Source organism: Schistocerca serialis, chromosome 1, assembly GCF_023864345.2.
Source record: "Schistocerca serialis cubense isolate TAMUIC-IGC-003099 chromosome 1, iqSchSeri2.2, whole genome shotgun sequence".
Classification (NCBI taxonomy): Eukaryota; Metazoa; Arthropoda; class Insecta; order Orthoptera; family Acrididae; genus Schistocerca; species Schistocerca serialis.
The window spans coordinates 118,750,823-118,774,381 of NC_064638.1; the positions used below are offsets into that span (position 1 = coordinate 118,750,823).

Genomic DNA, 23,559 nt, shown 5'->3' on the forward strand with positions numbered 1-23,559 from the left:
GCCTAATCAAGCATGAAAATACAGGTGCCACACCACTCATGGATAACTTCTACATCTGCTTCTACATACGTACTCCACAAGCTACCGTACGTTGCGTTGTGGAGAGTACATTGTACCACTGCTAGTCATTTCTTTTCCTGTTTCGCGAGGGAAAAAGGACTATCTATATACCTCCGCATGAGCCTTTTTCTCGTATCTTATCCTCATGGTACTTACGCGAAACGTATATTGGCAGCTGTAGAATCGTTTTGCAGTCAGTTTCAAATGCCGGTTCTCTAAATGTTGTCAGCAGTGTTCTCCCGAAAAGAACTTCGCCTTCCCCCCCCCCCCCCCCCCCCCCCTCCCCCGCACTGGTTCCCATTTGAGTTCCCAAAGCATCTCCATAACAGTTTTCATTCTGTTCGAAACTAGCGGTGACAAATGTAGCAGCCCACCCCTGAATTGCTTCGTTTAGTCTGACCTAATACGGATCCCAAACACTCGAGCGTTGCTCAAGACCTCCAGTGAGTAGATGAACATACAAAAAATTACTCAAGAATAGGGGGCACCAGCGTCCTATCCGTGATCTTCTTCACAGAAGAACCACACTTTCCTAAAATTCTTCCAGTAAACCACGTCGAACACACGCCGTCCCTACCACACTCCTCACATTCTCGTTCCTGTTCGTACGCTTTGCAACGTGTCGCCCATATATTTAAACGTCGCGACTACGTCAAGTAGGACACTGCTAATGCGAACGTTACAGGTCGTTTTGCCTACTCCTCTGCATTAACTTACATTTTACTACATTTAGAGCTAGTTGCCATTTATAACACTATCTGAAAATTTTGTCTAAGTCTTCTTGTATCCTCCTGCAGTCACTCATCTTCGACACCTTACCGTACACCACGGCATCATCAGTAAACATTCCAGGTTCCTGCCCACCGTATCCATCATATCATTTATGTAAATAGTAAGCAATAGCGGTCCTAGCACACTTCCCTGGGGCACTCCTTACGGCATACTTGTCCTTGTCGAACACATCGTATCGGGGACAACATACTGGGTTCTGTTACTTAAGAATATTAATGAAGGGGCTCATCTGTCTACAACAGAATCAAGCAGTCTCTTTAACAATTTTCTTTATTACCGCAAAACATCGACATATGAATTATCCACTGAGATACTTATGTGAGCATTTAAGAAATGAATAAGGGATTGTAATTATGAAATCTAACATTGGGATACAATAAAAGCATAATCATGAAATTAAGTCGCGGATATGGCCAATGTCTGTAGAAATGGGTAGTGGTTAAAGGAAGAACACGGAAAAGTAAGTACGAACAACAACAGAACCGCCAAAGTGCATGATGGAAGCAACTACCTGGTCGGAGTCGTGAAAACTGTGCAGTTCGGCCCTGATGAAACTTAACTACATTCCGTTCCTCCCGACTTGGTGGCTGCGTCGCTGGGTCATTCTCACCACTCTCATACAGTGTGAGCGAGGAAAAAAGAATGGCTCTGAGCACTATGGGACTTAATATCTGAGGTCATCAGTCCCCTAGACTTAGAACTACTTAAACCTAACTAACCTAAGGACATCACACACATCCATGCTGAGTCCAGCTCGCAATCTGTACAAAAATGGTTCAAATGGCTCTGAGCACTATGGGACTCAACTGCTGTGGTCATAAGTCCCCTAGAACTGAGAACTACTTAAACCTAACTAACCTAAGGACAGCACACAACACCCAGCCATCACGAGGTAGAGAAAATCCCTGACCCCGCCGGGAATCGAACCCGGGAACCCGGGCGTGGGAAGCGAGAACGCTACCGCACGACCACGAGATTCGGGCGCAATCTGTACTTAGTACTAAAGTGCAGACATCTTTCTGTATGACAGCAAGTCTCATCTCATAGGTTAACTGGCAGCAAGTCCTTACTCTTCCATCTCCCAACGGCTAGCGACGTCCACTTCAACCATCTGTCCATGAGTGTCCTCTGGCTTAAATTTCTGAAAGTCTACTGTTTCTGCCAGTGTAGGAATCTCGCCGGCCAATTGCTGCGGAACTTGCGACTTCCGACCAATGATAATTCTGTAAACAGGTTAAATGAACTCTCGCGGCTTTTTTAACCAATGATGGCCTGGTGTTGGCCGGAAGGCAGAAAAACTCTTGCACTTCACGACTGGTTTCTAACCCTAGCAAGTCGAATGGAGTACATGAAGCGCACACAGGAAAGCGCGCAAGACCCAGTTGTGAGGATTTTAAACTAACATTCTTTTGTATTGAGACTGCAGAGAAACGTCGGATGCTAAGTTTCTCCCATTCCAGCGTCTGCACCTCACATTATCTTTCCAAGTGGATTTCTTTCTACGTCATAAAATGGAGCTTTATGACAGCTAGGCAAGTCCTGGCGCAGCCAGGTGTGCAGACATGAGCTGAAGCGAATTCTGTACTGTCTGCCTGTGCTAAAGAACAGCTCTTAACGCATTTATGACCTCTTCTGGTTCTTTTAATGGGAGTATGAATGGCTTATCCCGCTAATGTTAAATTTATTGATTGCTTGACCCATTTTCTCAACAACTACATCATGAAAATTAGTGAAACCTTTGCAGGTTACTTAAACATTCTCCACGCACTAACTCTTCTAGTTTGGGATGAAGCATGTAGTTCTGGGAGTTGGGATAGAATTTTTTTCTGTTGTGTTTTTTGTTACAGTTTTTCCTGAATTCTTGAACATTTTACTGGAAGTATACACGCTATCTCTACCATGCGAGAGATGTATCACAATAAAAGTATTATAAATTACCTATAAAAAAAATGAAGAGCCATTTTTTTTAGTTCCTGAGAAAACAGGTCATTTGTCTGAGAATTTGTTTTCTCAGAAATTGTAATGGCAAATTAATTCAAGTTAGAGCTCACTTTTTAATAGATTCAACGGCTAAAACACGGCAGCACCGTATTCTTATTCACCTTCTACGTCGTCCTAACGCATCCTCTTGCTAATCTTCAACGATCTTGCCTCCTTGGACACTTTTTGGGCTTGTAGCTCAGCCTTGTTGACTCGACCCTTGTCCACTTCCTCGAGCATGGCTCACGTATTCCAACCAGTCATTGGTCCCAGCTCCACCAATACTTTCACTCTATCAGTATTGCCCTCCTTAAATGTGATGACAGCATTATACACACAAAGCATCAATGTGCGGCATACTCCCCCCCCCCCCCCCCCCCAATAGCCGAGTGGTCAGCTAAGTGGCCCAGGTTCGATTTGGGGTTGGGTCGAAGATTTACTCCGCTCGAGGGACTGGCTGTTGTGCTGTCTTCATCATCATCTCATCCCCATCGACACGCAACTCGCCGAAGTGGCGTCAGCTAAAATGGCTTGGACCAGTCGACCGGTCTACCCGACGGGAGGCCCTAGCCACACGAAATTCCATTTTATTTTCAATGTGTGGTATCCCACAAGTGTGTTTTTAGTTACACTGGTCCATACTACGCTATTGAATGACTGTTTCACATTTTGTGTTTTCTCTGTCATACATTTCTTCTAAGAACGGGTTTTATAGCCAACATAGCAGCTGCAGGTAAAGAGTTCTTGTGGGTGAACTTACCTAACGTTCCAGCTGATTCAGCTTTTTTATATTTACACGACTCGCCTGAACGAAGGTTGTGGCTCGGCTTATCATCTATTGACATTTTATGGAGAAAGGTTCCCCACGCAATCATTTTCATACCATCTAAGTTATTTCCGTTAATTCTGTTGCTTGACCGCAGCGTTCGGATAGTGGTACTGCCTAGCAAACTCCTAATAGTCTTGCCATCACTCAGCGGTCTTTTCAACAGCTCCTGCTTCCTCCGTTATACAAAGAATATCGCTTGCACAACGTAAACAAGAATCACATCAGTCCTGTCAGTGTATTCATAAAGGATTCCACTAGAATTGAAATCACGATTAATGAGATTTTATTTTTTGGACTGACCAATGGCTTATGAAATCCTAAAAATGTCCTACGCAACTAATCAAATTAAACATACTTCTAGTCAATGAAACTTAATTATCCTCACAACAAATTAATCAGAAAATTGCCCGCCCGGTTAGCAGTCTAACTCACTGCTTTCCGGGCGGGAAGGCGTGTCGGTCCCCAGCACGAATCCGACCGGCCGATTAGTGTCCAGGTCCGGTGTGCCGGCCAGCCTGTGGATGGTTTTTAAGGCGGTTTTCCATCTGCCTCGGCGAATGCGGGCTGGTTCCCCTTATTCCGCCACAGTTACACTATGTCGGCGATTGCTGCGCAAACACTATCTCCACGTACGCGTACGCCGTAATTACTCTACCACACAAACATTGAGTTTACGCTCGTCCGGTCTGAGACGTTCCCGGGGGTCCACTGGGAGCCGAAACACACAATAACACTGGGTTCGTTGTGGGGCGGCGGTGGGGTGAGTGGACTGCTGTAGCCTGCTGTGGGGTTGTCTACCACTGTGGCCCAGTTCAATGCAGTACAATACAATCAGCAAATGCCTAGTAATGTTTCTGCAAAAAAAAAATTAATTTTTTTCAACAAAATGGACATTTATGCGGAAATAAGCTGCCACGTAACGTATTCCACAGATTCTATAATTTTTCCTCGCTGTTATCAGAATAGCTCATCATTAATTTTATGAATTTTTTTCATCTCTTGAACCTTGTTTTTGTTTCAGTCATTGCTTTTTCTACGAGACATGTCGAACTGTGGGGGCATCCTTGTCTAACGCTTTTCTAAATCCGCTCTTGGACTTTAATTTCATTGTTATGTTGTTGCACATCATATATGGCCTTCCCGTTTTTAGCCAATTCATTGGAATCGTTTCAGCAGGAATTATCGTTCATTTGGGAGAGATTGCCTTTCATCTAAAAGGAAGCTCACTCAGCTCCCTCGATTCGTAAAAAATTACGAAACTGGAGAGGGACGAATGCGTAATGGCGTACAGAAACTAGCAGATGCTGATGAAGTGGGAAGGGCATGGGATGTCGTAATAGTCAGCATGCTCTACAGTGCACTTTAAGAAAAGAATTCAAAGAATGGTATCGTGCAAAAGCTAAGTATGTTGTGAATTACAACAAGAATATTAGATGCGTGGAGGGCAGCGATTCCCAGTTGCAGAAGTACCAAATGGCCACCATTAGGCTGAGAAAAAAATTATTTTCAGAAGATTTTTCGTCATTTACTCGACGGTGCATGCCTCAGTGTATACAGCCTGTAGAAAAAAAAAAAAACATGGTGGCGACGAAAACAGACTGGAATCCACGATTAGTGATCTAGCCGTTCGTTTCTTTTGCTAAGTGTAATGGTGCTGATAACCTCGGCGTTGAGAGCCTGTAAGCTCCAAACACACACACGCTGGTGGTCTCGCGGTAAAACACTTGCGGGATCGACTCTCAGTCGGGCATTGTATATTTCAATCTGCGTTTTAATCCAGCCTTCACCTCCCAATGATGTGAGGAGTCACCAGAAACGACACGTGGTTGCGATTCTACTTTAAACCGCGGGTCCCCTTTCCCCAAGTGGGTAACTAGGGTGTGTTAGGGACACGGAAGTCTCCGAAATGGCGCCCGATAGAAAGACGTGCACCAGACCAGTGAGCCACACGAAATTATCATTATCACGGGGAAAAGTTGGACGTTTCCTCTCCACAACAAGGGTGATCAACTGGACGTCCACCTCGAACAGCAAAAGCGACAAGTCTTATAGACAGGAATTTTCCAGAATTTTCTCCAAGAACAACGAGCAGAAGACCATTAGGTTGGTGCGAAGTACGAACAAGAACAAGATTTCGAAAAGAAATTTCTTACTGATGTGCAGGTCCTCTGTGCAGTTCCATGTTTTTAAGCGTTTCACACAAAAGACGACCAGTAATTAAGTGAAAATAAAATTTCATTCTTTTTTATTACACTATTGGGTCCAAATTTACTTACGTTTTGGTAAATAAACTAATATCGACACAAAACGGTTTTAATGAATGTGTAAGACGTGGCAATAGCGCGCTAGCCACTGCTAGAAAAAACACTCCCTCAAGCATTTTAGGATTTAAGTAGCTGATTCCCATCGAACGAAGTTGGTAGTTTCCGTAGAGTTCAAATAATGGCACTTTGCAAATCGTCTTATCACGCCTTTTACTTCTGGTACATTTCGTCGAATTTGACAGTAGCATCAGTGCATTCCATCGTTCAGTAATATGAAAGTGAAGTAGCATGCCGATCCACTTTCTGTTGCATGTGCAATGATATCGTCAGGAATATTCAGATTTTACGCTTTTACACTTCAGTTATTTAGTGCTATCGGAAATAATGGAATTGGCATAACGCATCGCCATGTATCGGGTGGTTTAAGTAGACTGCCGGCGTTCTGAGTGCTAAGGTGCAGGCTGTGTACATTGCAAGACGCTGAAACTTCATAGGTATATTCATTAATCGGTGTACGTAGTATGCTGAAAAAATAATAGTTCCACTTTCTGCCACCAGGTGAAAACATGGCACTGTAAGCAGTCAGAATGTGAAATGCTTCCTATTATGACGTCACTATACTATTTGCCGCTTGGCGACGCGTGTTGATTTTTCTTTTTTTTTTTTTTTTTTTTTTTTTTTTTTTGTTAAATGACTATTGGTGTAACGAATTAAGACTGTTGAACTTCTCTGTGAGAAACGCATGGGTGGCCCATTCCCATAGTAGCTGTTGATGGAGTTCAAAAAATGGTTCAAATGGCTCTGAGCACTATGGGACTTAACTGCTGTGGTCATCAGTCCCCTAACTAACCTAAGGACGGCGGTTCCAGACTGAAGCGCCTAGAACCGCACGGCCACACCGGCTGGCTTTGATGGAGTTGCTGTAGATATAATCGACTGTGCAGCACATGGCTCAAATTCAATAGCTGGTTTCAGGGGGTTGAAGGACCAAACTACAAAGGCCATCGCTCCCTTAATTCAATAGCCACCGCTCGAGTAGTGTCACGGGAGTTTTCTCTCCCCTGGTCAACATTTCAAAAGATTTTGCAGCGCATTTCACACCCATATCCATACGAGTTCATATTGTGCACCAAACGAAGCCCCAACAAAGGCTACAACGCCGTGACTTTGCCCTTCATTCTTTGGCATGCATAGAAATGGATGATATTTGGGGCCGCCCAGGAGTAGCCGAGCGGTCTACGGCGCTGCAGTCATGGACTGTGCGGCTGGTCCCGGCGGAGGTTCGAGTCCTCCCTCAGGCATGGGTGTCTGTGTGTGTGTGTGTGTGTGTGTGTGTGTGTGTGTGTGTGTGTGTGTTTGTCCTTAGGATAATTTAGGTTAAGTAGTGTGTAAGCTTAGGGACTGATGACCTTAGCAGTTAAGCCCCATAAGATTTCACACACATTTCAACATTTGATATTTGGGGGAGGGAGGGGCTAATGTTGTTTGGACAGACGACTTAAATTTAACTCTGGACGGTGCCGTCAGTGTACAAAAACGTTCCATACATGGTCTACTGCGCCCCATATTGTGCAGGAACATCCACTGCACTCAGTTTACGCGACTGTGTGGTGTGGTCTGATTTCACAAGCTCCTTTATTCTCGATCCATTTTTCTTAAAGGAGACGACACCTCGCGAGCCTGTTCGGTGTACTGTGACAGCTGCATGTTATAAGGATCACCTTGTGCAACGCGTGATTCTGGGTTTGCAAGAGTGAACTGTGTACCAAACCCCAATTTTCAAGCAAGCTATGGCGATACCACATGCTGCTTGGCAAGTGAAAGGTATGCTTCGAGAAACCTTCGGTAATGACCGCACCATTTCAAGAATTGTGGCCTTCCAGATCCCCCGAGCTAAATCCATGTGACTTCCGGTTGTGGAGATATCTGAAGTACTGTCTCTTAGAGATGTATCCGGACTCTTCTTGATCTGAAGAATAGCATACGATGACACATCACTTTGATTACACCAGATGTGCTGCGAGCAACTGTCGACCATTCCGTATCATGGATGCAGTATGTTGCTGAGTTGGGATACCGTACTGAACACATGATGTAACTTGTGACCATATTCTAATAAAGGTGCGAGAACCACCATTATTATGTTTGATCATTCCTCGTCTTTTCCTGCACCCACACCCACCACGCCATCTTGTCACCTGGGGGCAGAACGTTAAACTATTATTTTTCAGCGTACTCTGCGAGCGCACCGATCAAGAAACATATTGATGATGTGTCTCAGTCCTGTGATGTACACAGCCTGCACTGCAGCACTTAGAACACAATCAGTTTAATTACAACCACCCCGTACTTCTGTACTTACCCCTTATGTTGTATGCAAGAGTGCCACATGACTGACTGTGACACTGTTGTCTTGTTCTAGGAGAGCAGTGGCGTCATTGCCCAGGTGACACAGCAGGACAGCTCAGTGCCCCAGGGCCCCATGGCACCCATGTTGATGCCTTATCAGGTGAGCCATTCTTGAGATTTTGTCTACGGTAGCCTTCAAACTGAGTCTCATAATCAATGGGAAGCTTCAGGAACATGCCTACATCTACATCTACATATACATCCATACTCCGCAAGCTACCTGACGGTGTGTGGTGGAGGGTACCTCGAGTACCTCTATCGATTCTCCCTTCTATTCCAGTCTCGTGTTGTTCGTGGAAAAATGGTGCAAATGGCTCTGAGCACTATGGGACTTAACATTTATGGTCATCAAATAGCTCTGAGCTCTATGGGACTTAACATCTGAGGTCATCAGTCCCCTAGAACTTAGAACTACTTAAACCTAACTAACCTAAGGACATCACACACATCCATGCCCGAGGCAGGATTCGAACCTGCGACCGTAGCAGCCGCGCGGTTCCGGCTTGCGCGCCTAGAACCGCTAGACCACCGCGGCCGGCCTCTATGGTCATCAGTCCCCTAGAACTTAGAACTACTTAAACCTAACTAACCTAAGGACAGCACACAACACCCAGTCATCATGAGGCATAGAAAATCCCTGACCCCGCCGGGAATCGAACCCGGGAACCCGGGTGCGGGAAGCGAGAACGCTACCGCACGACCTCGAGCTGAGGACATTGTTCGTGGAAAGAAGGATTGTCGGTATGCTTCTGTGTGGGCTCTAATCTCTCTGATTTTATCCTCATGGTCTCTTCGCGAGATATACGTAGGAGAGAGCAATATACTGCTTGACTCTTCGGTGAAGGTATGTTCTCGAAACTTCAACAAAAGCCCGTACCGAGCTACTGAGCGTCTCTCCTGCAGAGTCTTCCACTGCAGTTTATCTATCATCTCCGTAACGCTTTCGCGATTATTAAATGATCCTGTAACGAAGCGCGCTGCTCTCCGTTGGATCTTCTCTATCTCTTCTATCAACCCTATCTGGTACGGATCCCACACTGCTGAGCAGTATTCAAGCAGTAAGCGAACAAGCGTACTGTAACCTACTTCCTTTGTTTTCGGATTGTATTTCCTTAGGATTCTTCCAATGAATCTCAGTCTGGCATCTGCTTTACCAACGATCAACTTTATATGATCATTCCATTTTAAATCACTCCTAATGCCTACTCCCAGATAATTTATGGAATTAACTGCTTCCAGCTGCTGAGCTACTATTTTGTAGCTAAATGATAAGGGATCTATCTTTCTATATATTCTCATCACATTACACTTGTCTACATTGAGATTCAATTGCCTACCATCCGCTCTTGTTCCGTTTGCAGTAAGTGGTGGACATTTATCGTTGATGTTCTTGAGCCTGCCACTAAAAAGTAACTGTGTGAGGGTGGTTCAGTGAGGATAAAAAGAACTCTCACTGGTGCATAAATATCTTATGCGAATTAAATTCCATGTCCAGTTAAACGTAACGATTGAAACTTTCGAACGCCGCCAGTAGTTGGAGGTAGCATTGCTTTCTGCTCAGAAACACATTTTCAACGTGGAGGTGTTGATGGGCACATGACCAGCGACTGAAACGCGAAGTGAAGGACATTTCTGTTTAAATAAAACGTCTGGAGTCTATGGAACGAGTGTAGTGTCACGAAATCAAGCGTGGTTTTGGTGTCAGGAACTTGCTTAAGGCAAAACAGACAACAATATGTATCACATCGAAGGATTGATTGAAGCCGATTGTCGCACTCTTTTGAGGCGGAATTCGAACATGACTCAACAGTTCCGTTAGCACTGCAGTCGATACAATGCTTACACGAGAACCAGTAAACTCACACCCCATTCTTTAAGGAATCGAACTCCATGTATAAAACAGTATGTTTAAAGTTTGTTGGAAATTCAGCACTGCTCTCATTATCGAACACTGGCTGAGCGGCCGCGGTGGTCTAGCGGTTCTAGGCGCGCAGTCCGGAACCGCGCGACTGCTACGGTCGCAGGTTCGAATCCCGCCTCGGGCATGGATGTGTGTAATGTCCTTAGGTTAGTTAGGCTTAAGTAGTTCTAAGTTCTAGGGAACTGATGACCACAGATGTTAAGTCCCATAGTGCTCAGAGCCATTTGAACCATTTTGAACTGGCTGAGCCTGGGTATTTTGCTCTTTGTCTTTTTAAAAAAGCTCGGTTTTCATGCATCACAGTGTTTATGACGACGTATTTCCTGAACCATTAGTCGCACAATGATAATTTGCAATGACGTAACTTCACCCTATGAAGCGAGCGTATTGCTTATTTAAATAGAGCCGTTAAACAGGACAAGCAATCAGGGTACGACCAGGCCACGTGGTTCCATGAACGAACAAAAATAAGTTCCACGTTATAAGCAGGCGAATACAGATACTGTTGCAAATGCAGTCTAACGGTCACTGTTTGAGATTCAGAACGTGCAGCTTTACATCGTTCACTACAAGCAAGCTCAGGGTAACAATACACCAAGTTTTCACAATATTCACAAAGTAACCATATCAAGGCAGTTTACTCACGTATAATTGAATAAGAGAGCGACAACATGCTACAAATACTCCTGGATGAGTTAAGTATGAGTGGATAGCGCTGTCCATATGGGCACGCGATTCTGACCTGACGACAAAGAAAAGTTAAGTTTCGTTTTAATTATAAGAAGCACGCCACACGAAATTTTACTCCAGTAAGTCATGACTTGATAAACAAACACGATCTGCATGAATGTATTTATTTATTTATTTATTTAACCTGGCAAGATTAGGGCCATCAGGCCCTCTCTTACATCTAACCAGGCATTCTACTTATTTTACATTCATACGTTTTAGTAGGCATGTTAAACTACATCTACACACCTGGAAATTGAAATAAGAACACCGTGAATTCATTGTCCCAGGAAGGGGAAACTTTATTGACACATTCCTGGGGTCAGATACATCACATGATCACACTGACAGAACCACAGGCACATAGACACAGGCAACAGAGCATGCACAATGTCGGCACTAGTACAGTGTATATCCACCTTTCGCAGCAATGCAGGCTGCTATTCTCCCATGGAGACGATCGTAGAGATGCTGGATGTAGTCCTGTGGAACGGCTTGCCATGCCATTTCCACCTGGCGCCTCAGTTGGACCAGCGTTCGTGCTGGACGTGCAGACCGCGTGAGACGACGCTTCATCCAGTCCCAAACATGCTCAATGGGGGACAGATCCGGAGATCTTGCTGGCCCGGGTAGTTGACTTACACCTTCTAGAGCAAGTTGGGTGGCACGGGATACATGCGGACGTGCATTGTCCTGTTGGAACAGCAAGTTCCCTTGCCGGTCTAGGAATGGTAGAACGATGGGTTCGATGACGGTTTGGATGTACCGTGCACTATTCAGTGTCCCCTCGACGATCACCAGTGGTGTACGGCCAGTGTAGGAGATCGCTCCCCACACCATGATGCCGGGTGTTGGCCCTGTGTGCCTCGGTCGTATGCAGTCCTGATTGTGGCGCTCACCTGCACGGCGCCAAACACGCATACGACCATCATTGGCACCAAGGCAGAAGCGACTCTCATCGCTGAAGACGACACGTCTCCATTCGTCCCTCCATTCACGCCTGTCGCGACACCACTGGAGGCGGGCTGCACGATGTTGGGGCGTGAGCGGAAGACGGCCTAACGGTGTGCGGGACCGTAGCCCAGCTTCATGGAGACGGTTGCGAATGGTCCTCGCCGATACCCCAGGAGCAACAGTGTCCCTAATTTGCTGGGAAGTGGCGGTGCGGTCCCCTACGGCACTGCGTAGGATCCTACGGTCTTGGCGTGCATCCGTGCGTCGCTGCGGTCCGGTCCCAGGTCGACGGGCACGTGCACCTTCCGCCGACCACTGGCGACAACATCGATGTACTGTGGAGACCTCACGCCCCACGTGTTGAGCAATTCGGCGGTACGTCCACCCGGCCTCCCGCATGCCGACTATACGCCCTCGCTCAAAGTCCGTCAACTGCACATACGGTTCACGTCCACGCTGTCGCGGCATGCTACCAGTGTTAAAGACTGCGATGGAGCTCCGTATGCCACGGCAAACTGGCTGACACTGACGGCGGCGGTGCACAAATGCTGCGCAGCTAGCGCCATTCGACGGCCAACACCGCGGTTCCTGGTGTGTCCGCTGTGCCGTGCGTGTGATCATTGCTTGTACAGCCCTCTCGCAGTGTCCGGAGCAAGTATGGTGGTTCTGACACACCGGTGTCAATGTGTTCTTTTTTCCATTTCCAGGAGTGTAGTACAAAAAGTGAAATAAACAATTAGAAAGGTACATCTGGAAAAATACATACATATAGAGTTTATATTCGTAGATCATAAGTACTGTTATAATTAGACATTATTGAAGAGACAAATTTTAGATAGGAGTGCTGGCAGCAGGGAGTATGAGGGAGACTCATGGTGAAGGGAGGAGAAGAATAGACATGATGAAACATAATTAAGGAAATATAAAGGAAAAGAAGATTGCCTGGCTAATAGAGATAGATGAAGGGGAAGGCATCTCAGGAGCAAGATAGAAGACGCTAGCTTTGCTATTTGACAGATGAGAGGATTGGCCTGGTACATTAATTTTGTGGAGAACTTTATGAGGATGATAGTAGAAAATGCTTCAACTTCTTCTTAAAAGCAGCAGGAGATTGAATTTTGCGCAAGGTAAGGGGCAGTTTGTTCCAGAGGCGGACAGCGGCAACTGAGAAGGAGTTTGCAAAAGTTTTTGTTTTGTGAGTGGGCACAGTTAGGATACCAAATAAGAGTGACCTCGTGTTTCGATTATGATGGCATGACAGGTTTTTAATCTCTGAAGCAAGGTACTGGGGTGCTTGCGCGACGAGGAGTCTGTGAAGTAGACATAGAGTGTGGTAGTCACGCAATTTGTCCGGCCGCAACCACTTTAGTTCGGCGTATGAAGCACTAACATGATCATATCGGCGAATGTTGCAGGTAGTCGGACAGATGCGAAAAGCGTTCATAAAATCTAAGAGCTCGTTGCAGTCTCACACAACAATTACGATACAGCATGGCGAAAACTGCATCTAGTGTCCACCTCCTCACAGAATGGTATTCTGCCCCAGGTAGGACCAAATGAAACAGAATACAGCGCCAGAATCAAGCTTCCAGCTGACCATGCTTCCACACAACTGAAAATCGCGACTGTTTGCCTGATTGGCTCGCGCTAGCCAAAGTTCTCGACCGGTGCAAGATGTCACCCGCTCATCGTCCAGAGATGCGGGAGTCCGCTAAGGTATGACACCACGCCTAAAAGTACCCTACGTGCCTCTTTGGAAAACAATGGCATGACAAGTTGCGTACTTATGAAATGAGATGATGCGAATAGCAGAAGCGTTTCAAATTGAGTGTCTCTTTGATATCTTGAAGAAACCTTATAAAAACCGAGCGAGGTGGCGCAGTGGTTAGCACATTCGGGAGGACGACGGTTCAATCCCGCACCCGGCCATCCTGATTTAGGTTTTCCGTGATTTCCCTAAATCGCTCCAGGCAAATGACGGGATGGTTCCTTTGAAAGGGTATGGTCGACTTCCTTCCCTAATCCGATGAGACCTCACTGTTTGATCTCTTCACCCAAACAACCCAACCCAACCCTTATAAAACCACCATCACATCAAGTGTAAATTTTCGATGACAATTAAATAGTGTAACACATATTTGTGCTTCGCATAAATATGAAACGAAAGGAAGGAAGAGGGTGAAATCTGGTACATATTGTTCAACCTGCCTCCTAGCTGAAGGCGGTAATGCATACCAGAACAGTGTCTTCTGCCCAGAAGTATTTGTGGTTTCGGCCATCAATGATAATATTAGTTTCGGTATCTTCAGAGCAGTCCACTATCGCCATTGCAGCATAACTGCTTCATACCACATCATCAGCTACCATCATTCCTTTACAGTTTTCAGCAACGACTCTGAAGCAATACGGGGGCAACCAGTGTCTTCGTTTCATTATATTCTTCGCGATACATTTTGTGTCGTTGCAGAGTCTTCATTCTTTCCGCGATCAATTTATTTGACTTTCAATAGCCTCCTGTAACACCAGAATTCGAAGGTCACCCACTGTTTCTTTTATGCTTCCCGACCATCTTTCACTGAACTGTGCTCCAAACGTGGTTTTTCATGAATCTTTTTCTGGTCTCAAGGATTGTATTTTTGGATGTTAGAGATATTTCCTTTGTTTTATAGTATCATCAAAAATTCTATTGAGTTTTCGTTTTGTGTTGATTGTAAAAAGTCTATGGTACACGGAAAATGTAGAATCATAAATAATGGTAAGGCAAGAAGATAAACTTTTGAGATGTGGTGCCACAGGAGAATTTTGGAGATTTGATGGATGGATCGAATCGGGGACCAAACAGATTCAGATGTACGTAGGCTTCAGTAGTTTTGCAGAGATGAAGACACTTCCCCGAGGACAGATTAGTGAAGAGAGCTGCGTCAAACCAGTCTTTGGCGGAACACAACACCTACAAAACCATTTTAAGTTTATTATTTGGTCCGCGTCCTTAGCCCCAGTGGTGAGCGAGCCTAGCTGCTCTACAAAAGACCCGGATTCGATTTTCGGTACTGCCAGAGATTTTTCTTTGTTGAAAGGACTGGAATGGGGTGCACTTTTATAGATGACTAGCAGAGAAACCCGGTATTGTTCAGGTGTTTATTTTACAGCTGTGCGTCCGTGGCCGTATCAGGCAGCATCTGGCCGTGTGCTTAATGTTTATGACGTCATATTTCCTGACCTTGTGTCGTTCAATGATATAATTTTGTAGGTAGATTTAGCAGCGTATGTGAACACTGTCTACAAAATGTTTTGCGAATAGAATTAGTAGCAACGAAATTGTGGTGTCACCGCCAGACACCACACTTGCTAGGTGGTAGCTTAAATCGGCCGCGGTCCATTTAGTACATGTCGGACCCGCGTGTCGCCACTGTGTGATCGCAGACCGAGCGCCACCACAAGGCAGGTCTCGAGATACGGAATAGCACTCGCCCCAGTTGTACGACGACTTTGCTAGCGACTACACTGACGAAGCCTTCTCTCATTTGCCGAGAGACAGTTAGAATAGCCTTCAGATAAGTCCATGGCTACGACCTAGCAAGGCGCCATTAGCCTTACGTAGTTTGATAGTTATCGTATGAAATGTCTCATCAAGAATGTTGTAAACCAACAAGGATAATTAAAAGTTAAGTATTCGAGGAGCTGCATACTTTTCTTATTAGAATTCACTACTTATCCTGTTCCAGAATTCACGCCCGTCTGCGTTAGATAGCGTGCATTTCGGCCTCCTCTATCTACAAGGTGTTGGCACATTTGCCAACACATCAGAAATAATAAGTTTAAACGTGATGCACGATGCGTCAGATTTTTAAAGCATCTCACTGTTTACGACGTAACGTCTCCTGAACTATTTGACGTACAATGATACGATATTGTAGGTATTTTCAGCGGCATACGTGGATACCGTCTGCGAAGTTTATTGCGAACAGCGTTACTAGTAAAGAAGTAATAAACTGGAACGTCATGCGTGATGCGGCAGTGCTGGGCAATCAATAAGTGTCTGCGTGCGAACCATTCAAGCAACATAATCGATACACAGTTTTCGGAACCGAAGGCCCACTCCTGTACCCCTGATGTCTGCACGACACAAAGCTTTACGCCTCGCCTGGGCTCATCAACACCGACATTGGACTGTTGAAGACTTGAAACATATTGCCTGCTCGGACGAGTATCGTTTCAAATCGTATCGAGCGGACGGACGTGTACGTGTATGGAGACAACCTCACGAATCGATGGACCCTACATGTCAGCAGGGACTGTTCAAGCTGATGGAGGCTCTGTGACGGTGTGGGGCATGTACAGTTGGCGTGATATGGGACCCTTGATACGTGTAGATACGACTCTGACAGGTGACACGTACGTAAGCATCTTGTCTGGTTACCTGCATCTATTCATGTCCATTGTACATTTCGGCGGAATGGACAATTCCAGCAGTACAACGCGACACCCCACACGTCCAGAATTGCTACCAAGTGGCTCCAGGAACACTCTTCAGAGTTTAACCACTTTCGCTGGGCACCAAATTCCCCAGACATGAACATTATTGAGCATAGTTGGGATGCCTTGCAACGTGCTGTTCAGAAGAGATCTCCATCCCCTCGTACTCTAAATTATTTATGGACAGCCCTGCAGGATTCATGGTGTCAGTTCCCTCCAGCACTACTTCAGAAATCATTCGAGCCCATGTCACGTCGTGTTGCGGCACTTCTGCGTGCTCGCTGGGGCCCTATACGATATTAGGCAGGTGTACCAGTTTCTTTGGCTCTTCAGTGTATCATGTGTTTATTCTTTTTTTTCATTAGAAATGATCCGAAACTCCTATCTATGTGGATAAATAAAGTGTGGTCGCAGGTTCGAATCCTGCCTCGGGCATGGATGTGTGTGATGTGCTTAGGTTAGTTAGGTTTAAGTAGTTCTAAGTTCCAGGGGACTGATGACCTAAGATGTTAGGTCCCATAGTGCTCGGAGCCATTTGAACCATTTTTGAAAGTGTGGTCCAGCGAATTGCTTTAGATGTGACAAATGTTTCTTGGATAGCGTAATAAAGAAATACAAAAATATCAAAGAGCATATTTAATAAAGATGGCATCTTCTGGGATAGAGTAATCAAAAAGACAAAAATATCTGACTAAATGAAGAGAGCGTCTTTTAGCTAAACACAGCTTAGGACATGGTCATCAGAATGCTGAAATGCACGCGGCGGGCTCCCATCGTAAACATTACCTCGTGGGTCGCTGGGGGAGCACCAGTAATATGGCAAGCGGTAGCAAAGCTACACAAGGGCTGCGACAGTTAACACAGGACACTCACTGTTTGAAAATGGTTGGGGAACACTAATAAGAATTTTCATGGATATCTAACCACTTGATGCTGCTGGAAACTGGAGAAAATTTTATAAATATATAGCAGTGGCATTAATTCTGAACACTCTGTAGAGGTACATTGATTATGACATTCGGGAGTTTATTTAAGCTGAAACGTACATTCCGACGGAATGGGCAATTCCAGCAATTTTCCAGCAATTTACCTCAAATTTTCAAAAACATGCTTTAATGTCCACTATTTGAAAATTAAACTTCAAATATTAAAATTTAATTAGTTCATTTAAAAAACGATCGAAATACAACCTAACAATGCCAGAAAGTTACAAATTACTTGGCACAAAAGTTATTGCAATATTTCTTATTATTTTGTGGGATATCCTTTTGATTTAATCATGTCTTGACTCTGCGCAGCGCTGAGTCCACCAAATGTCGAAGATCTGGTTGATCACTATTAACCACGAACTAACAATGGCCTCTAGAAGCTCTCTCTTGTTACTGAGACTCTGCCTTGAAAACATGATTTTATGCCGCGATGACATGTTCTCAACTGGGTTAAGATAGGGACTGTTGCCAGCCTAAGGCAGCCCACTAATTCGATGGTTATCGTACCATTTCTTATTGATTTTCCCAGTATGACATGGCATATTCTTTTCCTGAAACATGTTCTGTGTGTCCTTATCTTCCAACAAATCGTGGATAGTGGGCAGCAATTTTAGCAGTAAGACTTCGTTTTGGCACTTTTTTGCGGTAATGTTGCCCCGTAAAATTGGCAGATGTCCAATGCCATGATTTGCCATGCAGCTCCACACAGTAACACTGATGGGATGCTTCATAATGGCATTGGTTTACCGAGGCAATAAGTCTTCGCCTGGTCGACGACGAGCGAACTTAACTCCATCACTTCCAAAGATGCTGATCTTACTCTCATCACTCCAAATGACTCTTACCCAGACTGCTTGCGTCCATTCCCTGTATACTTATGCCCATTGCACACGTTTCTTCCTCTGCATTTCGTTCAGATAACACTTGTCGCTGGGAGTCCTCGCACGCAAACAGTTTTCGCAGAGTTGCCGTCTGAACGGTCGATCAGAAACTTCAAACTCTGAAGTCTTCAAGATGAGATTTATGTTTTTTACCGATGACCTTGCAAAGAAAGACTGCAGATTCTACGACAATCTTGGTTAGTCGAAATTGGCTTTCTGCCCGTTCTTGGAGAAATTTTGATTGTTCCAATTTCTTCATACCTGTTGTAAACATGCCTCACTCTAGATTTTGTGGTGCCTCTGCCCAACCTTTTTGCTGTTTCTGCATACGTATAACCTTCTTCACGGACTGTTAATGACTTACTCCATTTACTTGGTGACTAATCATCACGTTCTGGTACAGGAGAGATCGTTTTCAGTCCGGCACCCTCTCACCCTAGGTCACAAAAAATGTTCAAATGTGTGTGAAATCTTATGGGACTTAACCGCTAAGGTCACCAGTCCCTAAGCTTACACACTACTTAACCTAAATTATCCTAAGGACAAACACAGACACCCATGACAGAGGGAGGACTCGAACCTCCGGCGGGACCAGCCGCACAGTCCATGACTAGGTCACACTAAAGAAACCTCACAGTTCAACAACAATGATGTATTGGTACTACTAGAGTTATAACAATGACCAAAACGCTTTTTCTCACTGGATAGAGCGAAAATAATACGCTCTCACTGATTGATTTGTTGGAACAGATCAAGTTACAAACGGATGCCCAAGCAGGTGAAATAGTGAACTTTTTTAATCGTTTTGAGTCGATTTATTCATTTTTAATTAAAACATATAACAGCACATTCTCTAAAAATGATTAACATTCAATAGGACATATAAAAATAACAGGATAATTTATTAATTTTGTATACTAAATCTTACTTACATCTCGTTATGCTAAAGTGAGCGTTCCGACAATGCGTCCAGAATTAATGCTGCTGCTGTATATCGCCATCGTACCATGCATTCATACACTTGTAATAAGGGGTATTTAATGCGTTTGTTTAGCAGGGACAGCGACCCTTGGGCGTCATCTTCCAGTCGAACGAGCCGTACCCTGGGCTGAGCCCACCGCCAGCCTACCAGCCAGAGCAGGTGGCCTGGGGGGTCCCGCCCGTGCAGATGCCTGTCTACCCAGCTCCCTTCCGTCAACAGCCGCCTCAACAGGAGCAGCAGCCCAGAACACCAACTGTCGGAGAGTTTCCGCGACCTGCTGGCTACCCAGACGACTTCCAGGTCAAGGGCGGCTACCAGCCATTCTTGAGCCAGCGACAGGCCTATAACCCACCTCTAGTCAGCTTCGGCATGCCTCCTGTTGCGGAAGACCGCGTGGGTGCGGTGCCGCCACCTCCCGGTGGCGTTGCGCAGTTCCCGATGCCGCCCAGCTACGTACCTGAAACTCCACTGGAGGAGACCAGCCAGGCTGAGGTCGTGCCTGACAAAAACGAGCAGTCAGAATCACACGAGACGGAGAAGAGCAAGGACGGCGACGCGAAGGACGACGACGACGACGACGACGTTAGCGACGAGATCGAGAACAAGGTGAAGGCCCTGAAAGACGCAGTGGATGTGGAAGAGGAGGTGGTGCCAGCACTGGTGGTGTTCCTGCGCAAGAAGGGCCACAAGGCGTTCCACGACAAGGACTCGGTGGGCATCCCCGGCAAAGAGGACCGCTTCCGACGCAGCCCCAGCGGGGGCAGTGGCTCCTCCAGCCACTCGTCCAGCTCCAGCTCCTCCAGCTCGGGCCCGCTCTACTTCGGCGACGGCGGCGGCAGCTACAGCTCCAGCTCCAGCCAGAGCAGCGCCTCGTCCAGCTCTGGAGGCGGTGCGCCCCCAGGTCTCGGTGCAGGTGCTCCAGGTCTCGGGGGCGGTAACGCCTTCTACGGTGGAGGACACGCGCCATCTTCTGGATACGACGTCTCTGGCGGCGGCGGCGGCGGCAGCGGTGGCTATGGCAACACTGGATACGGCAACACGGGCTACGGCAGCAGTGGTTACGAGGGCGGCGGCGGTGGCGGCTATGGCGGCAGCGGGTACGCATCAGTCATCTTCTATTCGTTATCACATATGAAGGGCTTATTTCAATAGTGGTACAAGTCCATTTTTGTTCATTCTGAGTTACAGAGTTCTAAAGTTAAATGAGTGCTGAAAAATCTGCAGTTGAGATAACAGATACTTCCAGAATGAGATTTTCACTCTACAGCGGAGTGTGAGCTGATATGAAACTTCCTGGCAGATTAAAACTGTATGCCGGACCGAGACTCGAACTCGGGACCTTTGCCTTTCGCGGGCAAGTGCTCTACCAGTTCTGCATGGTTCGCAGGAGAGTTTCTGTAAAGTTTGGAAGGTAGGAGACGAGGTACTGGCAGAAGTAAAGCTGGGAGGACGGAGCGTGAGTCGTGCTTGGGTAGCTCAGTTGGTAGAGCACTTGCCCGCAAAAGGCAAAGGTTCCGAGTTCGAGTCTCGGTCCGGCACACAGTTAATCTGCTAGGAAGTTCCATATCAGCGCACGCTCCGCTGCAGAGTGAAAGTCTCATTCTGGAAACATCCCCCAGGCTGTGGCTAATCCATGTCTCCCCAATATCATTTCTTTCAGGAGTGCTAGTTCTGCATGGTTCGCAGGAGAGCTTCTGTAAAGTTTGGAAGGTAGGAGACGAAGTACTGGCAGAAGTAAAACTGTGAGGACGGGGCGTGAGTCGTGCTTGGGTAGCTCAGTTGGTAGAGCACTTGCCCGCAAAAGGCAAAGGTCCCGAGTTCGAGTCTCGGTCCGGCACACAGCTTTAATCTGCCAGGAAGTTTCATAACATATACTTGTTACTCATTTAACTTTAGGACTCTGTATCTCAGAATGAACAAAAATGGACTTGTACCACTATTGAAATAAGCCCTTCATATAATACTGTTTCTTTTCAGCCAAATATATTTGGCGCTTGGTTATTGCCGCGGCTTCCCCCACGTAAGCATATGTCACCCATACACTGATGAAAAAAGCCCGATACCAAAAAAAATTTAATGTAGAGTAATGAAATGTCGGGAATACATTTGTCTAGTAACAGATTAAAGTGATTAACATTGCAAGATCACAGTTTAATGTAAGCGCGATGTACGCCAATACAAATGTGAAATGCCTGTACATTAATAAACGGTGTTGAATTCAAGCATGCAAACGTGCATGCATTGTGTTGTACAGGTGCTGAATGCCAGTTTTTGGGATGGAGTTCCATGTCTGTTGCTTTTGGTCGATCAATAGAGGGACGGTTAGTGCTGTTTGTCGATAACAATTGAGTTGGCGTCCGACGATGTCCCATATGTGCTGGAGACAGAACTGGTGATCAAGCAGGCCACAGCAATACATTGACACTCTGTAGACCATGTTAGGTTACAACAGCGGCATGTGGGCGACCGTTGTCCTATTGGAGAACACCCTCTGGAATGGTGTTCATGAGTGGCAGCACAACGATCACCAGATTCACGCACGAATTTGCAATCAGGGTGCGAGGGATACCCACGAGAGAGCCCCTTTTGCCACGAAATCGCAGCACAGACTCCGTAAGTAGGGCCATTGCGTCTTGCGCAAATGCAGGTTTGTTGCAGACCTCCTTCTAGCCAACATAGGCCATCACTGGCACCGAGGCAGAAGCAGCTTTCATCAGGAAACACTACAGACCTCCACCCTTCCCTCTAATCAGCTTTCGTGTGAAATTACTGAAGCCGCAAATGACGGTGGTTTGGGGTCAATGGGACGCACGCTCTAGGACGTCTGGCTCGGAGCTGTCATTGAACTAACTGATTTGTAACTTTTCGTTATGTCAGAGCGGTGCCAACTGCTGCTCAGTTTGCTGCTGCAGATGCAGTGGAACGCGCGAGAGCCATAAGCTGAACACTGTGGTCTTCCCTCTCGGTAGTGCCACGTGGCCGTACAGAGCTCGGTCTCCTTGCGACCGCACATTCTCAGTACCTCCGCTGCAAACAATCAAGTATTTCTGCAGTATCGCAGAAGGAACATCCAGCGTCTCGTAGACCTGTTACACGACAGATTAAAACTCTGTGAGGTGTTGGTAATGGCGTCTTTGTCACCTTAAAGCCATTCTTGACTAACATCAACTCACCACGTCCTATCTCAAAGTTATTTAACACTCACGACCATTGCAGGGTGTACGAGGTGTGGCTAGAAAAAAACCGAACTAGTACTGGTGAAACAATAAAACGAATGCAATAAGGCTGAAAGTCGCGTGGCCTGTCACGTGACTCTCGCTCCGCCTACTGCTCGAGTTTCATCTGTCTCCTGCACTCAGTCTGCCCGTGGCGTCTGTTTTAAGTAGTTGACGTTTTGCCTGTGCGTCGGAAAATGTTGAGTGTACAGAAAGAACAGCGTGTTAACATCAAATTTTGTTTCAAACTAGGAACATCTGCAAGTGAAACGTTTGTAATGTTACAACAAGTGTACGGCGATGATTGTTTCTCGCGAACACAAGTGTTTGAGTGGTTTAAACGATTTAAAGATGGCCGCGAAGACACCAGTGATGACACTCGCACTGGCAGACCATTGTCAGCAAAAACTGATGCAAACATTGAAAAAATCGGTAAACTTGTTCGACAAGATCGCCGTTTAACAATCAGAGCAGTGTCTGAGTTAACAGGAGTTGACAAGGAAAGTGTTAGGCAGATTCTTCATGAAAGTTTCAACATGAACAAAGTGTGTTCAAAAATGGTTCCAAAGTGTCTCACAATTGAACAGAAGGAACGCCGAAGAATGATTTGTTCTGACATCCTGGAAAACATTGAAAGTGATCCCACCTTCTTACAAAATCGATGCATTGGAAAACTCCTGGTTCTCCACGACAAAAAAAAGCACGAATGTCAAAATCGAAATTCAAGGCAATGATGATTTTTTTTTTTTTTTTACATCAAAGGGATTGTGCACATTGATTGGGTACCAGAGGGACAAACAGTGAATCAGCATTAATACATTAGCGTCCTGGCTACCCTACGTGAGCGAGTACGGAGAAAACGGAACGATTTGTGGAGAAAAAAGTCATGGATCCTTCACCAAGACAATGCCCCAGCTCACAGTGCGTTGTCAGTGAAGACGTTTTTGGCAAAACACAACATTCCCATCTTAGATCATCCACCCTACTCACCTGATTTGGCCCCCTGTGACTTTTTTCTTTTCCCTAAAGTCAAGTCAGCTTTGAAAGGAACTAGATTTGAGACTGTTGAAGCAGTAAA

The 23,559-nt window shown here is 45.8% G+C and overlaps 1 protein-coding gene and 1 non-coding gene across 6 annotated transcripts in view; both read left to right on the forward strand.

The window, feature by feature from the left end:
* LOC126463476 (uncharacterized) overlaps positions 1-23,559 on the forward strand; it is a 129,425-nt gene that overhangs the window by 98,585 nt on the left and 7,281 nt on the right. For 3 of the 5 annotated variants that reach the window (XM_050096160.1, XM_050096163.1, XM_050096164.1), the window contains 2 exons: positions 8,348-8,434; positions 19,339-20,363. In XM_050096160.1, coding sequence (XP_049952117.1) covers positions 8,348-8,434; positions 19,339-20,363 — 1,112 coding nt within the window. The remainder of the gene's footprint in view (positions 1-8,347; positions 8,435-19,338; positions 20,364-23,559) is intronic. The other 2 variants (XM_050096161.1, XM_050096162.1) reach the window with 2 other exon arrangements.
* Positions 21,030-21,104, forward strand: Trnal-caa (transfer RNA leucine (anticodon CAA)). Its single transcript has one exon. It is a non-coding gene; the product is annotated as a tRNA-Leu (tRNA).